This window comes from Rhinoraja longicauda, chromosome 27 (assembly GCF_053455715.1).
Source record: "Rhinoraja longicauda isolate Sanriku21f chromosome 27, sRhiLon1.1, whole genome shotgun sequence".
Taxonomy (NCBI): Eukaryota; Metazoa; Chordata; class Chondrichthyes; order Rajiformes; family Arhynchobatidae; genus Rhinoraja; species Rhinoraja longicauda.
Window position 1 is genome coordinate 32,340,485 of NC_135979.1, and position 18,013 is coordinate 32,358,497.

The 18,013-nt window shown below is 45.4% G+C and overlaps 1 protein-coding gene across 5 annotated transcripts in view; it reads right to left on the bottom strand.

The window, feature by feature from the left end:
- Positions 1 to 18,013, bottom strand: part of LOC144606735 (angiopoietin-2-like) — a 270,755-nt gene that overhangs the window by 53,969 nt on the left and 198,773 nt on the right. For all 5 annotated transcript variants that reach the window (XM_078423068.1, XM_078423071.1, XM_078423067.1 and 2 more), the window contains 2 exons: positions 16,864 to 17,096; positions 12,017 to 12,141 (listed from right to left, as the gene is read on the bottom strand). In XM_078423068.1, coding sequence (XP_078279194.1) covers positions 12,017 to 12,141; positions 16,864 to 17,096 — 358 coding nt within the window. The remainder of the gene's footprint in view (positions 1 to 12,016; positions 12,142 to 16,863; positions 17,097 to 18,013) is intronic.

Sequence of the window (18,013 nt, forward strand, 5' to 3'; positions counted from 1 at the left end):
GTCTTATCATAGTCATAAGCATGGAACCAAGCTGACCAAGATACCCCTTGCTGACCAAGATGCCCCATCTAAGCTAGTCCCATTTCCCCATGTCTGGCCCATATCTATTCAGAGCTTTCCTGTCCATGTACCTGTCCAAATGTCTTTTAAATATTGTCGTTGTATCTACCACAACTACATCCTCCAGCACCTCATTCCATATACCCTCCACCATCTGTGTGAAATGTTGCCCTTCAGGATCCTATTAAATCTTTCCCCTCTCACTATAAACATATGCCCTCTTGCACCTGATTCCCCTTAACTGGGTAAAGGGCCTGGCACATTCACTGTATCTATTCCCCTCAGGATTTTACACACCTTTATCAGATCACCTCTTAGTCTCCTGGAATAAAGTCTTAGTCTGCCCACCTACCCCTGTAGCTCATGCACTTGAGAATATCCCTGGAAGTTTTCTTTGCACCTTTTCATTGCAGATACAATACAATATATCTTTATTGTCATTGTACAGGGGTACAACGAGATTGGGAATACGCCTCCCATACGATGCAATAAATTAATTAGCTAATCAGTATTAATTTAAACAACCCAATGAAACAAATTGTAACAGGTTTAAAACAGAATAAAGTGCAAGTAGATCTGTGCCGGTTCGCTGTGCAATGTGACCATCCGGCTCAGCAGGACCGGTTCATAGCAGCTATGGCCCTGGGGATGAAGCTGTTCCTGAGTCTGGAGGTGCGGGCGTAGAAGGCCTTGTATCGTCTGCCCGATGGTAGAAGTTCAAACAGACTGTTGCAGGGGTGTGAAGAGTCTTTGTGAATGCTGGTGGCTTTTCTGAGGCATCGTGTGTTGTAGATGCCCTCCAAGGCTGGTAGCTGTGTTCCGATGGTCCTCTGAGCTCTGGGCTACCCGCTGAAGAGATTTCCTCTCTGCCTCCATGCAGCTGAGATACCACACAGGGATGCCATGTGTTAGGATGCTCTCTATGGTACAGCGGTAGAATGACATCTTTCCTGTGGCAGTGTGATTAACACTGAACACAATACTCTGAGTGTGGCCTCACCAAGGTCAACATAACAAACAAACTTCTTTACTCAATTCCCTGACTTATGAAGGTGAGCGTGCCTTTGATAAGGTCCCACACAGGAGACTAGTGGGCAAAATTAGAGCACATGGTATTGGGAGTAGAGTATTGACATAGATAGAGAATTGGTTGGCAGACCAGAAGCAAAGAGTAGGAATAAACGGGTCCTTTTCAGAATGGCAGGCAGTAGAGAGTGGAGTGCCGCAAGGCTCGGTGTTGGGGCCGCAACTATTTACAATATATATTAATGATTTGGATGATGGAATTAGAAGTAACACTAGCAAGTTTGCAGATGACACAAAGCTGGGTGGCAGTGTGAACTGCGAAGAGGATGTTAGGAGATTTGAGGGTGACCTGGACAGGTTGAGTGAGTGGCAGATGCATGGCAGATGCAGTATAATGTAGATAAATGTGAGGTTATCCACATTGGCAGCAAAAACAAGGAGGCACATTATTATCTCAATGGTGTTAGATTAGGTAAAAGGGAAGTGCACTGAGACCTGGGTATCCTTGTACATCAGTCACTGAAAGTAAACATGCAGGTTCAGCAGGCAGTGAAGAAAGCTAATGGCATGGTGGCCTTCATAACGAGAGGATTTGAGTATAGGAGTAATGAGGTCCTTCTGCAGTTGTATAGGGCCCTGGTGAGGCCACATCTGGAGTATTATGTGTAGTTTTGGTCTCCTAATTTAAGGAAGGACATCCTTGCTTTTGGGGCAGTGCAGCATAAGTTCACGAGGTTAATCCCCGGGATGGCGGGACTGTCATATGAGGAAAGATTGGAAAGTCTGGGCTTTATTTCACTGGAATTTAGGTGAGAGGGGATCTTATAGAGATGTATAAAATTATAAAAGGACAGGACAAGCTAGATGCAGGAAAAATGTTCCCAATGTTGGGGGAGTCCAAAATCAGGGGATACAGTCTAAGAATAAAGGGGAGGCCATTTAAAACTGAGGTAAGAAGAAACTTTTTCACCGAGAGAGTTGTGAATTTGTGGAATTCTCTGCCACAGAAGGCAGTGGAGGCGAATTCACTGGATGAATTTAAAAGAGAATTAGATAGAGCTCTAGGGGATAGTGGAATCAAGGGATATGGGGAGAAGGCAGGCGCAGTTTACTGATTGTGGATGATCAGCCATGATCACAATGAATGGCGGTGCTGGCTCGAAGGGCCAAATGGCCTCCTCCTGCATCTATTTTCCATGTTTCTATGGTTCTTAAAGCCTTCTTCACCACCCAACCTACCTGTGACACCAGTTTCAGGAAACTATGTATTCTATTATCATACCATTGAGTTGTAAGCTACCTCAGTAGAATGGCACCTTATATTCCGTTTGGTAACTTACAACCCAACTGTATGAGCTCTGAATACTCATCATTTCCCTTCTCCTCCTTCTATCCTGTAACTCCCCCCCACAGTGCTCACCCATTTTTACCACCATCATCACCCGTCTTTGCCCCCATGCCCTTCGTCCTTGGGCTTCACACTTCATCGCACCTGTCCTTTTGTGACACCCATTTGTCTCCTTTTCATCTCTAGTCTTCACCTGCCCTTCTGACAATCAACCCTCCTCACCCGTATCCATCTGTCAATTGCCAGGTGTTGTCCTGCTCCCACCTCTTTTCCAGCTTTCTCCCCCCTATTTCTATCAGTCTGAATAAAGGTGCCAACCCTAAATGCCACCTTCTGTGAGTGCTGTCTGATCCGCTGTGTTATTCCAGAATTTTGTGTTTTATTTTTGACGGGTTATTTCTAATCCCATCAAAGCCGGGCTTGCCCCAAGTTACACGTTCACTTGTGGATCAGCCTTTTTTTATCCATAACTATAGAAGCTACTAGCACCATGGTCGCTGATTCCAAATGGTTTGGACACCGACACTTCAGTCAGAATTCAATGTTCCATGTAACGTATTACTTAGTTTACTTTAGTTTCGAGATGCAGTGTGGAAGCAGGCCCTTCGGCCGACCGAATCCATGTTAACCATCGTTTTCCCACTTTCACATCCTACACACTAGGGACAATTTACAGAATTTATGCCAATTGACTCCAAATTAACCTAGAAAGCTGCACATCCTTGGCATGTGCGAGCAAAACCGGAACATCCAGAGAAAGCTCACGTGGTCACAGTGCAAACTCTGTACAGACAGCCTCCAAAGTCTGGAATGAACCCGGGTCTCTGGCGCTGTAAGACAACAGATCTACCGCTGCCCCACCATGCTGCCCTAATTTTCTCTTAAATTTATGGAGATGACAAGGCATTCCAACTGGAAGAAAACCCCCACCAATGTTATTTAAAAGAATTACTGATTGCAGAATAATATGTGCTGGCTGATGTTCAAGTACCAGGAGAATTTAGCACTGTAAAGTTCTTTAAACTAGATAAAGGGGGTATGGGGAGAAGGCAGGAATGGGGTACTGATTGTGAATGATCAACCATGATCACATTAAATGGCGGTGCTGGCTCGAAGGGCCGAATGGCCTACTCCTGCACCTATTGTCTATTGTCTATTGTCTATAACATTTCCAAATAATTGTATTCCATGTAGAAAAATAATTCAATCCCGAGCTGAAAAATGTCACTGAAAAAAAGTTAAATGAGAAAATAGTTACTACCTGAAATTGCACCTGTCCATGTTCTCCAGAGATGCTGCCTGACTCGCTGAGATACTCCAGCACTCTGCACCTATCCATGTTCTCCAGAGATGCTGCCTGACTCGCTGAGATACTCCAGCACTCTGCACTTTGTGCTCTTTTTTTGTACTGAAATAAATAGCCTTGACTTCAGTGCATTAACCAGCTGCTCCAGTTAGCGACCATTGAAGTACAACTTAGCTGAATGCATGAGTGAAGGGCATAAAGAGAGAGGGATGAGAGGCACGTTTGGAGAGGGTCCAGGGGAGGTTTATGAGAATGATCCCGAGGTTGAAAGAGTTAACGTTTGAGAAATCATTGGACCTGCACACACTGGAGTTTAGAAGAATGAGGGGGGAGGAGCTCATTGAAACCTACCAGATAATGAAAGGCCGAAATAGTTGGACATGAAATGAACGCTCCCATTCGTGGGAGTGTCTAGATCCAGAAGGCACAGTTTCAGAACACCACCAGGGGGCGCCGTATGATGGCTGTCTCGCCAACCGTCTGTCTCGTCTTTTTCCATCTTTGTGTTTTTAGTTTGTTGTAAAATGTATGTTTTAATTTATCTTTAGTTTTGTATTATGTGGGGGTGGTGGGGGAACTTTTTTCATCTCCTTCCTCGATGGAGATGCGACTTTTTCCATTTCATATCTCTGTCCGCATTGTGGCCTAACATCACGGAGCTGGTGGCCTCTTGCTGGGGATTGACCTCGGCTCCAACCGCGGGAGCCTGCAGACTTAACATCGTGGAGCTGGCGGTCCCTTTGCCAGGGATCGACCTCGGAAGCTCTAACCGCGGGAGCCTGCGGACTTTAACATCGTGGAGCTCGCAGTCCCTGGACTTCGGGAGCTCCAGGCCACAGGAGCTTTGACTGCCCTACTCACGGGAGCTTCGATCGCCAGCTGCAGGAGATTTGATCGCCCCAACTCTACATGGTTCAACTCCCCCGACCGCGGGAGAAAAGGAGGAAAGAAGGTAAGACTTTATTGCCTTCCACCACACTGGGGAATGGGGAGGAACTGTTGCGGTGGATGTTTACGTCAACTTTTTATGTAGTTGTGTTTCTTGTTGCTTTTTTGATATGACTGTATTGCAACTCAAATTCCTCGTGTGTTGCAAAACATAGTTGGCTAATAAATTACATTTATGATTATGATTATTATGATTATTATTATGACCTTCAGAATGGAGATGAGGTGGAATTTCTTTAGTCAGAGGATGGTGAATTTGTGAAATCGTGATTAGTACGGGTGTCAAGGGTTATGGGGAGAAGGCAGGAGAATTGGGTTAGAAGCGAGAGACAGATCAGCCATGATTGAATGACAGAGTAGACTTCATCGGTCAAATGCTCCAATTCTGCTCCTATCACATGAATTTCTTTAGCCAGACGGTGGGGAATCTATGGAATTCATTGCCACAGACAACTGTGGAGGTTGATAGATTCCTGATTCCTGATTAATACGAAAGGTTATGGGGAGATGGCAGGAGAATGGGGTTGAGAGGGAAAGATAGATCAGCTGTGGTTGAATGGTGGAGTAGACTCGATTGGCTGAATGGTCTAATTCGGCTCCTACGTCATGGATCTCTATAAGATCATAAGATGGATGATCATAGTTTTTTCCCTGTGGCAGGTGAGTCCAAAATTAGAGGGTATAGGTTTAAGGAGAGAAGGGAAAAAATTATAAGTTTCCTCAGGAAAATGTTGAAATGTTGAGATGCAAGCCAAATTCAGGCAAATGGCACTAACTGAGGAAGGCACCACCATGGGGTTGAGAGGGAAAGATAGATCAGCCGTGGTTGAATGGGAGAGTAGATACGTGGGCATGAATGTGTAGAGTGGGAGGGTGCTTCCATCCTGGATGGCTCTCTGGTTTGAAAAGTGGCCAAGGAGCTCCTTAGACAATGTAACTGGGAATCATGAGAATCTTAGCCTCCCTCACCTTAGATCAGTGGATGATCCAAATCCACAAAGCTGGTTGCACCTGAGATTCAGTCACAGGTGGTGACGCCATGGCACGAATAATTGTTAATAACCATCATGTAGGTTCATGCATAAGTGTTTAAATATTCAATGTAAGAAAGAGAAACCATGGAAGCAGAATGAATGATGCCTTGGTCTCCTGTGCCTACTGCAAGTGGAGGATTGTGTTCAAAGCTTCTCCCAAACTCATTCTCCTAAGTAAAGAGCAATCACTCACCCACTGTGCCCTGCCATCCAATGATTCAGTGATTCAATGATACTTTACAGTCACATGTACCAAGCGACAGTGAAATGCTTTCACCGCGTACAACCCGGTAAAACCACGGAATAGATCTCACCGAGGCAGTACACAAGTGCCGCCACATTTTGGCGCCGACAAAGTTGCAAAAGTCCGCTGAACAGTCCTATCCACTGCCTCGCACCGCACGTGACAGCAATCTCCCCCCACTAGGTCCGTCCCCCTTTGTTCTCGGCGCTCCCCCCCACCCCCTATACGGTCCCCCACCTCAGTGACTCCCCCACCACACCACCATCCCCTTTGTTCAATAGGACAAGCCACAGTCGGTGTGTGACTAAAGGCCTTCACCAGCAGTGACAATAGACAATAGACAATAGATGCAGGAGGAGGCCATTCGGCCTTTCGAGCCAGCACCACCATTCAATGTGATCATGGCTAATCATTCTCAATCAGGCCCGTTCCTGCCTTCTCCCCGCACCCCCTGACTCCGCTATCCTTAAGAGCTCTATCTAGCTCTCTCTTGAATGCATTCAGAGAATTGGCCTCCACTGCCTTCTGAGGCAGAGAATTCCACAGATTCACAACTCTCTGACTGAAAAAGTTTTTCCTCATCTCCGTTCTAAATGGCCTACCCCTTATTCTTAAACTGTGGCCAGCAGTGGAATCTTGACAGCCACCGTTGATGCTAGGATGGACCACAGTTAATGAAGTCCTACGCTGAGGACTCCAGCCAAGGAAGTTAAGTGGGCACTGGCACCACCACAGCCAACGCATCAACCTTCATGGAAAGCAGACTATCCGGGACTTGGGGAGCCTGGTGAGTGAGGATACCTGTATCCGGCCCCAAGTGGAACAGATAGTGTTTAGGACTTTAGGCCAGAGAGAGCATTGTAAGATTTAGATTTAGAAAGATTTAGAAAATAGGTGCAGGAGGAGGTCATTTGGCCAAATTCCACACAAATTCACAACCCTCTGACTGAAAAAGTTTTTTTCTCTTCTCAATTTTAAATGGCCTCCCCTTTATTCTTAGACTGTGGCCCTTGGTTCTGGACTCCCCCAACATTGGGAACATTTTTCCTGCATCGAGCTTGTCCAGTCCTTTTATAATTTTATACGTTGCTATAAGATCCCCTCTCACCCTTCTAAATTCCAGTCAATACAAGCCCAGTCTTTCCAATCTACCCTCATAAGACAGTCCCACCATCCTCGTGAACCTGTGCTTGTATGTGTATCTGTGTGCATGCATGTGTGGGCACATTTGTTTGTGTGCATGTGCATGTGTGTGTGCGTGTGTGCGTGTGCATGTGTGCGTGTGCATGTGCATGTGCGTGTGCGTGTGCCTGTGCGTGTGCATGTATTCATCAATAAAGCTGTGTTTGCACTGGGGTCCAACCTGAATCATTTTGTTTGTCTTGAAAGTTTAAAGCACCTGGGTAAAACATACTTCAAGGAATATTGGTGGAAGTGCTGAGAAAGCATAGGAGCAACAAATCAAAAGAGTAAAAGAAAATCATTTGTCAATCTCTATAAATATCCACAATGCTGAGTTTGTTCATGGTCCATTGTTGTTTAACTTTGGAGCCCCCGGGAGGTGCGAGCTAACATGAACAGCCAAATTCCAGCTGGGCCGAGTAAAAATAACCCCTAGCAACTAAACATGGCTGTCTGTTGGTCTATGATCAATGATTGGTCCAGTGGCGGCCTGCCTTTGTTATATCTGCCACATTTACAAAGCTCTTCACATCAATAAACTTTGTTTCCTTTGAGTTAACTTCTTAGAGTTCTGTCCTCCTCACCATCTTAAAGGAATTGCTGCCTCATAAAGACAGCCAGCATCATCAGAGACCCACACCACCCTGGCCACACTTTCAGTTCATCCCTACCATCAAGAAGAAGATATAGGAGCCATTGAGTCATAGTCATAGAGTCATAGAGTGATACAGTGTAGAAACAGGCCACACTGGCCCACATGTCCCAGCAACACTAGTCCTACCTGCCTGCGCCTGGTCCATATGACCTGTTCTATCCATATACCTGTCTGTAAATCAACCATATTAGATCGCCTTCACTATATCTATCATGCCACTTATTATGCATGCTGCACATTCCACATGTGGTCCAGTCCAGATCTTCATCCCTACCTGGACTATGTAAACTGCCTTCCACCGACTCACAGCAGACTTGATGCTGACCACGGAGATGATAGCATGTAGTGTTTGTTCCGCTTGTGTTACAATAAAACCTTGAGTTGTTACTCCTGTGTACGGGTCTGGTTAAACAACATGGTGTTAGAGCAGGATCTGACCTTGAGTTGTTACTCCTGTGTACGGGTCTGGTTAAACAACATGGTGTTAGAGCATGTTTTCCTTGACTTGCTCAACCTGCACAACATCTCCCGTGATCCGATACTGGGTTCACCCGCCCAACGCCTGATACTGGGTTCACCCGCCCAACGCCTGATGTCAAGACAGACCCGAGCCGCACTACCTGTTGCGAAACAGACATTGGAGCCACAGGTTCTCGCTCCATCCGAGATCCATTCCAAGCTACAACAAAAACAAGACGCTCAAAAAAGACAGTACAACAAGACGAGCACACCTCTTCCACCACTAGCTGAGGGACAGGTGGTCCATCTGCAAACTGAAAAGGGCCACGATTGCCTTGGTGTGATATCTGGAACTGCTCTCGAACCACATTCATATCTGGTCGACGCAGACGGCGGCAGCTACAGACGTAATCGACAGCACGCCCTGCCTGTGAATGAGCCAGCGCGCCTCCATACCTGCCCGACCGCATAAGCATCCCCATCCCATCCCCGCCTAGCGGCCCCGGCCTGACCATACCACCATTGCCCGACACTCCCGATCCGATCGTCCCGCCCACAACCACGCCACCTCAACTCCTGCCATGGTCTCCAGTCCCGTCACCGGCGATGCTGCCTCACTCTCCTGAGCCTGTTCCACCACCATTCCCATCTCCGGTGAAAGAAAGAAATGCAGGACTGTACCGTACACATGCAGGTCGCACCTGCCGGCCTACCATAAAGTGCCAGGCCTAACATAAAGTGCCAGGCCTACCATAAAGTGCCAGGCCTACCATAAAGTACCAGGCCTACCATAAAGTGCCAGGCCTACCATAAAATACCATACCTAACATAAAGTACCAGGCCTAACATAAAGTGCCAGGCCTACCATAAAGTACCAGGCCTACCATAAAGTACCAGGCCTACCATAAAGTACCAGGCCTAACATAAAGTACCAGGCCTAACATAAAGTACCAGGCCTACCATAAAGTACCAGGGCTACGCTTGAACTGCCTTTGGTGTCATTCTCTATCAGATTATTTATACTTGGCATGTATAATCAGTGGTACATATATTTTGCAAGTGACCACCATATCCATATCTATTTTATTATGGGTTAACTTCTTAAGAGGAAGGATGTAGATCAACCATATTAGATCGCCTTCACTATATCTATCACCTCACTTATTATGCATGCTGCACATTCCACATGAGGTCCAGTCCGGATCTTCATCCCTACCTGGACTATGTTTACATAGTCTTCCACCGTAGTCTTCTGCCTTCCACCGTCTCACAGCAGACTTGATGCTGACCACGGAGACGATAGCATGTAGTGTTTGCTCCGCTTGTGTTACAATAAAGACTATGAGTTGCTACTTCTGTGTATGGGTCTGATTAAACAACACTGTTTCTTAAATGTTGGGATAGTCCCAGCCTCAACTACCTCAGCATCTTCCCTACATCCATAAGGCTATTAAACACTACAAGGCTCCAAACTATTTAGATTTGGGGGCACTTTCAGCAAGTTTTGTTTTTCTTTATTACATTGTTTACAGTGTACTATGTTTACATAGTCTGTTGTCCTCCCACAAGTTAAAAAATCATTGTTCTATCTGGGACATATGACAATAAAACATTTGATTCTCTTGACTCTCTTGACTCTTTGGTGGACTATGAAATCAAAGTGCCTTGAAACACCAATGCCAATATTTCACACAGAATAAAAGCTTCATGTGCATGCATCGGCGTGGAACACCCTCCTGTGGAAATCCAGCCCATCAGGATGTTGGACTGGGCTTTGCAACTTCTGACTCTCCCCAGTGTGGCTTTCATTTCTCTCTCACATTTCTCTTTCACGGTGACAATGCTAATGGCTACAGCACCTACTAACTACTTACTGACCCATGACCTTGGTTATTAGCACTCAATAAGAAAAGGAGTAGATCGTGCTGAAAGTTCTCGATCTTGTATGATCAGAGAAAAAGACACAAGGTGCTGGAGTAACTCAGTGTGTCAGGCAGCATCAGGAGAGGATGAATAGGCAATGCTTTGGATGGGGCCTTGCTGCAGACTGATTGTAGTTGGGGAGAAATCTGGAAGAGAGTTGGGGGCATGACATAGGCTATTAAACACTGTGATAGTGGATGCAGATGAGAGGGGTTTGATTTACAATGTATTCTCTCGGAAGCTTGCTAGGATTTCTCTCAGTGCATTGAAGATTACTATTTTATAAACACACAAAAAATAAAAGACTAAATCTAATCTTGATTTCATAATGTGTCCCTCACAATCCCCAGGTCTCCCACGGACAAAATGTCTGTCAATAGACAATAGACAATAGACAATAGACAATAGGTGCAGGAGTAGGCCATTCAGCCCTTCGAGCCAGCACCGCCATTCAATGCGATCATGGCTGATCACTATCAATCAGTACCCCGTTCCTGCCTTCTCCCCATACCCCCTCACTCCGCTATCCTTAAGAGCTCTATCCAGCTCTCTCTTGAAAGCATCCAACGAACTGGCCTCCACTGCCTTCTGAGGCAGAGAATTCCACACCTTCACCACCCTCTGACTGAAAAAGTTCTTCCTCATCTCCGTTCTAAATGGCCTACCCCTTATTCTCAAACTGTGGCCCCTTGTTCTGGACTCCCCCAACATTGGGAACATGTTATCTGCCTCTAATGTGTCCAATCCCCTAATTATCTTATATGTTTCAATAAGATCCCCCCTCATCCTTCTAAATTCCAGTGTATACAAGCCCAATCGCTCCAGCCTTTCAACATACGACAGTCCCGCCATTCCGGGAATTAATCTAGTGAACCTACGCTGCACACCCTCCATAGCAAGAATATCCTTCCTCAAATTTGGAGACCAAAACTGCACACAGTACTCCAGGTGCGGTCTCACCAGGGCCCGGTACAACTGTAGAAGGACCTCTTTGCTCCTATACTCAACTCCTCTTGTTACGAAGGCCAACATTCCATTGGCTTTCTTCACTGCCTGCTGAACCTGCATGCTTCCTTTCATTGACTGATGCACTAGGACACCCAGATCTCGTTGAACTCCCCCTCCTCCTAACTTGACACCATTCAGATAATAATCTGCCTTTCTATTCTTACTTCCAAAGTGAATAACCTCACACTTATCTACATTAAACTGCATCTGCCATGTATCCGCCCACTCACACAACCTGTCCAGGTCACCCTGCAGCCTTATTGCATCTTCCTCACAATTCACACTACCCCCCAACTTAGTATCATCTGCAAATTTGCTAATGGTACTTTTAATCCCTTCGTCTAAGTCATTAATGTATATCGTAAATAGCTGGGGTCCCAGCACCGAACCTTGCGGTACCCCACTGGTCACTGCCTGCCATTCCGAAAGGGACCCATTTATCCCCACTCTTTGCTTTCTGTCTGTTAACCAATTTTCTATCCATGTCAGTACCCTACCCCCAATACCATGTGCCCTAATTTTGCCCACTAATCTCCTATGTGGGACCTTGTCGAAGGCCCATGAACAGGGTGATAGGAGGGAGGGAGGAAGTCTACCTTAGTCTTGCACCTATTCAATACCTTCACCTTCACTGCACGCTGGCTACAGAATTCCCAAGCTTCACAAACCTCTGACAGAGATCATCGTCCACTTAGACAAGGGATGCCTTAATTACTTCACACGTACATCTTGGCCCATAAGGTTGGGGTTTCCTGAGCAGAAGTAAAGAACAAAAGAAAAGCCATTGTGAAATTCAAGGTAAATGCCGTGGGCTTCCTCTTACCTCCACCGATTCCGTGACATTTGGGATATGGAGCGTGTGGATGCCACTTCTGGTTATTCCTGATTTGAACACTTCAGCGCAATCTTTAAAAACTACTGGTTCTTCTTTTTGAATTTGATGAATTTCTATGTAATGAACAAGAAAAACATTTATTCCAAACAGCATGAAAAGTAAATCTATTACTGTAAGCACATTGCTCAATACAAGGCTTATATGTGATGGTTGACACAATATCATCACTGGCACAATGTAAACATTATTTATTGTAACTTAAGGTTAAAAGAATCACTTTCTCCAATTATACTTTAGACTTTAGAGATATAGTGCGGAAACAGGCCCTTCAGCCCACTGAGTCCGTGCCGCCCTCCCTCCTATCACCCTGTTCATGGGCACTATTTTACCCAATAGGGACAATTTTACAATTTTTACCAAAGCCAATTAACCTATAAACCTGCAGGTCTTTGGAGTGAGGGAGAAAACCACAGCATCCATAGAAAACCCACACGGTCACAGGAAGAGAGTATAAATTCTGCACAGCCAGCACCCGTAGTCAGGATCGAACTTGGATCTCTGGCGATGTATGGAATCAATTCTACCGCTGTGCGACTGTGCTGCCCCAATTGTATTGACCAGGATGAGTTATTGGGGCCTATTGACAGTGGTAATTTTACCTGTCTATAATCGGGTAATAAAGAAATGTATCTAAAGGTCATGTTGGACATGGTAAAGACTTACTGGAAAAAAACCAGACTCAATAGATGCAAGAATTGAGTGGCCCATTGTGCCAATTCCCATATTTGTCCAGGTGAAACAACAGCAGGAGGCTGTTTTAATAATTTAATTAATAAATCAGTGAAGATAGTCTCACGTCCCTACTGAGTAGCAACTGAACATATGAACTGGATTTTACTTATCAAAATAAACAACAAATACAAATACGGGGCGGCATGGTGGCGCAGCATGGTGGCGCAGCATGGTGGCGCAGCATGGTGGCGCAGCATGGTGGCGCAGCATGGTGGCGCAGCATGGTGGCGCAGCATGGTGGCGCAGCGGCCGAGTTGCTGCTTCCAGCGCCGGAGACCCAGGTTCGATCCTGACTACGGCTGCTGTCTGTACAAAGCTTGTATGTTCTCCCTGTCACCTGCATGGATTTTTCCCAGGATCTCCAGTTTCCTCCCATACTCCAAAGACGTACTGGTTTGTAGGCTAATAGGCTTGGTATAATTGTGAAATTGTCCCAAGTGTGCATAGGATAGTGTTAGTGTGCAGGGATTGCTGGTTGGTGCAGACTTGATGGACTGAAGGGCCTGTTGCATCTCTAAACTAAACTGAACTAAAATATGTTGGACAAGGTAATTGTGTCGGGTGTCCCCTTGGTTGGCAGTGGGGATCCTCTCAAGTGGTCAGCAAGTGTTTTTGCAGACATGTGATGCAGGGCTTCAATAACCAGCCCCAGAACCCAGACGGACATCCCCAGCAATCTGTCTCAAGGCCTATCTCAGCTGTCTGCAGCTGACACTGTGTTTAATCTTGCACTGCCGATTACATTGAGCGGCAGAAGAGGGGGCAGACTGTTTAAAACCATAATCACCAAATTTACATTTTTTGTATTACTTTTCATGAAATCCCCAATATGGGTTGGAATTACCACATTCACTGCTTTTTGGATTGATAGTTCAAGCACTGTCTGTGAATATTAATTCTATCTTTAAAATATACAAAATGCATTCAATGTGCTTATCTCTATCTCAGGCCTTGCTGACCCTTCTCACAAGTTGACGGGAAAAAGCCAGTTTCCTTGTGATGCATGGAATCTTTCTGTATGCTGCAGATTTCTCCAAAATAAATAACAAGCAAAGTATTGTTAAACATGGAACCAGGGACAATTTACAGAAGCCGATTAGCCTACCAATCTGCATGCTTTCGGAGTGTGAGAGGAAAATGAAGCTTCCGGAGAAAACCCACGCGGACACAGGGAGAACGTACAAACTCCGTACAGACAGCACCCGTAGTTATGATTGAACCCTGGTCTCTGGTGCTGTGAGGCAGCAACTCTACCGCTGCACCACCGTACCGCCCAAAACTACACCATTTACAAACACGGCTCTTCTTTATTCGCTATACAGATTAAATTAGATTCATAATTTGATATTAATCTAAATAAAAAGATTTGTAATTGTCACCCACCCTTTGTCATTCCGCATGACATAGTGGTGCAATGACACTGTTGTCAGCAGATTGTCACAGGCTGAAGATACACCCAAAATACTGGAGTAACTCAGCAGGTCAGACAGCATCTCTGGAGAAAAGGAATATGTGACGTTTCGGGTTGAGTTCTTTCTTTAGTCACAGGCCTCTGCCATTTCAATCATTTTGCTTGGTTGGGTGGAATATTTTTAGAGTCATAGAGTGATACAGTGTGGAAACAAGCCCTTTGGCCCAACTCGCCCACACCGGCCAACATGGCCCGGCTGCACTAGTTCCACCTGTCTGCGTTTGGCCCATATACCTGCCTGTGTTTGGCCCATATACCTCCAAACCTGTCCTATCCATGTACCTGTCTAACTGTTTCTTAAACGTTGGAATACTCCCTGCCTCAACCTCCTCTGGCAGCTTGTTACATACCCCACCATCCTTTGTGTGAAAAAGTTACCCCTCAGATTTCTATTAAATTTTTCCCCCCTCACCTTCACCAAGTGACATTCTTTTACCCTTCATCCGTGAAACCAGTGAGGGTTAGCCCTAAGATAGAGCTCTTAATGATAGCGGAGTCAGGGGGTATGGGGAGAGGGCAGGAACTGATTGTGGATGATCAGCCGTGATCACATTGAATGGCAGAGCTGGCTCGAAGGGCCGAATGGCCTACTCCTGTACCAATTGTCTATTGTCTATTGTCTATTGTCCATTGACTCTAGGGGCAGTAGCGTTTAGAAGGGCTGGTTATTTGTAACTTGAAGGTCGTTCACATTGCATAACGGACTGTCACCACTGTGCAGTGAGCCATGAGTTTTATAAATTGACAGAACAAGGACCTTCATGAAAGTAGTTGCTAGAAAATCACCAATGATGAGTAAGTGGACCAGGCAAAAGCCTGTTAGGATCATTGGTTGGTTATGAAGCACCAATTTATCAGGAAAAGGAATATTAGGTCATGAAACATTGATTCGGAACACCTGTTGGGCAGGGAATCTGCTCAGAGATCAAAACCATATTGTTATTCACCTGCATCTGGCTATGATATGACGAAAACAGCATAGCTCGCTCAGTCTGCCCTGGCCTGTGTGATCTCCTGGTTGCCAAACACTTTAACTCTCATTTCCATTCCCGCACTGACCTTTCTGTCCTGGGCCTCCTCCACTGTTAGAGTGAAGACACATTCAAATTGGAGGTATAGGCCCTCATATTTCGCTTGGGCAGCTCATAAACCAGTGATGTGAATACTAATTTCTCTAATATCAAGTAACCTCTCTCTCCGTCCCTCCCCCACCCTAGTCACCTAGTTCCACTGTCATCCTGTTGAGTTTCATTGTCTGTATAATTCATTGTTACCTCGGCCACAGCCAACAAAAGCTTCACCTTTCCTTGATCATCGTCACTCTTTTGCATAATTTTCATTTGTTCTATATCTGTCTATATCTCTCGATTCCCTTTCCTCTGACTCTCTGTCTGAAGAAGTGTCTCGACCCGAAAGGTCACCTATTCCTTTTCTCCAGAGGCGCTGCCTGACCCGTTGAGTTACTCCAGCTTTTGTCTATCTTTGGTTTAAAACAGCATATGCAGTTCCTTCCCACGTATACTGTAGCTGGACTTTATCCATTGTGCAATAAAATATCAATTTGCCAATCAAATTATCTGTGCCGTCCTTTAAATAAAATTAAATGAAAAAATATTATTGCTTCATATTCTTGGCCAAGGTTCCAGTAAAGGAGTTACTGCCTGTGGATAAACAACCAGTGATGATATCTGTAGGGGTGAGGATACCTGGAGATTTGCTTAACTGCTTACAACAGACATGATCTTCAGGAGTCTAAGCAGCTCTCCATAATTGACAGGTATGCATTGGCCATGGGCTGGACATGCCAAAATATTTGTAAAAGTGTTTACTCCAAACTCCATGTTCAACACAAGTGCTATTCCCAGTGTAGAGTCCTGTTGTGCTCAAGCAGGTGAATAGAATTGTTTCTGTTCACCCTGTTATTTTACATTGTTTTTCTTCAACTTAGGTGGTGCAGCGGTAGAGTTGCTACCTTACAGCACCAGAGACCCAGGTTTAATCCTGATTATGGGTGCTGTCTGTACGGAGTTTGTACGTTCTCCCTGTGACCACGTGGGTTTTCTCCAGGTGCTCCAGTTTCCTCCCACACTCCAAAGGCATACAGGTTTGTAGATTAATTGGCTTTGGTAAATTTGTAAGTTGTCCCTAGTGTGCAGTACAGTGTTAGTGTGCGGGGATCGTAAGTTGGCATGGACTGGGTGGACTCCATGCCGGTCCATGGAGTCTGTAAAGTCTGGGTGCAACTACAGAATGGCTAGGAGCACTAGTAGACATGGCTCCTGATGTTAGGTCAACATCAGATATGAGCCTAAGTGTCAGCATCTGCAGTGTAGGAATAGCCTTGGTGGTCATCTGGGGAAGAGGCTGAATATTATTTATGCTTTTAAACTATGCAAAGAATGCCCATCAGCCCACAAAATCGTTGATGTTAATGGAATGGAAACAAACTCTCTGAAGCACTGTGCATTTACCAGTTCTTTTCATACAACCCTTGCGGCCCAGACAACTGTAATAGTACAACGATGTTACACGGTCGGCTGACGTAGAAGTTCAATGTGGCATGATCACTAACCATTGGAGTGGGAAACGATATTCAGCAGCTTGTTAACAGTCTCCATGAGTGACACCTGCTGGCTTTGCAGGGTACTGTTATTCTCCGTGACGCTGCTCAGATGCTTCTCCAGCTCCCCAGTAATGGTTCTCTGTTTCAGCAGCAGCTCCTGCATCTCCAGCTTCACCACCTTCATTGATTGCAGCTCAGATTCATGTTTGCCTTCCATTTCTAGGACTTTCTGCTCCAGAAAGCTGAATGCAAGAAAACGACATTGAGAAATGAGACTTTTAAAACCATCCTTCATAATGATAATGTGTAGAAAGGAACTGAAGATGCTAGTGTAAATCGAAGGTAGACACAAAATGCTGGAATAACTCAGCGGGACAGGCCGCATCTCTGGAGAGAAGGGACGTTACGGGTCGAGACTCTTCTTCAGTCTGAAGTCGGCGAGAAGCCAGAGGATTGGGAAAGTTTTAAAGAGCAACAGAACGTAACTAAGTTTTAAAGAGCAACAGAACGTAACTAAAAAGGCAATACGGGGAGAAAAGGTGAGGTACGAAGGTAAGCTAGTCAAGAATATAAAGGAGGATAGTAAAAGCGTCTTTAGACAAGAGACAATAGACAATAGGTGCAGGAGGAGGCCATTCGGCCCTTCGAGCCATTCAATGTGATCGTGGCTGATCATTCTCAATCAGTTTAGATATGTGAAGAGGAAATAATTAGTTCAGACAAATGTGGGTCCCTTGAAGACAGAAACAGGTGAATTTATCATGGGGAACAAGGAAATGGCAGACGAGTTGAAAAGGTATTTTGGATCTGTCTTCACTCAGGAAGACACAAACAATCTCCCAGATGTGCCAGAGGACCTAGGGTGACAGAGGAACTGAAGGAAATTCACATTAGGCAGAAAATGGTGTTGGGCAGACTGATGGGACTGAAGGCTGATAAATCCCCAGGGCCTGATAGTCTGCATCCCAGGGTACTTAAAGAGGTGGCTCTAGAAATCGTGGACGCATTGGTGATCATTTTCCAATCTTCTATAGATTCAGGATCAGTTCCTGTGGATTGCAGGGTAGTTAATGTTATCCCACTTTTTAAGAAAACAGGGAATTATAGACCAGTTTGCCTGACATCAGTGGTGGGGAAGGATCGAGGTGATCTTATTGAA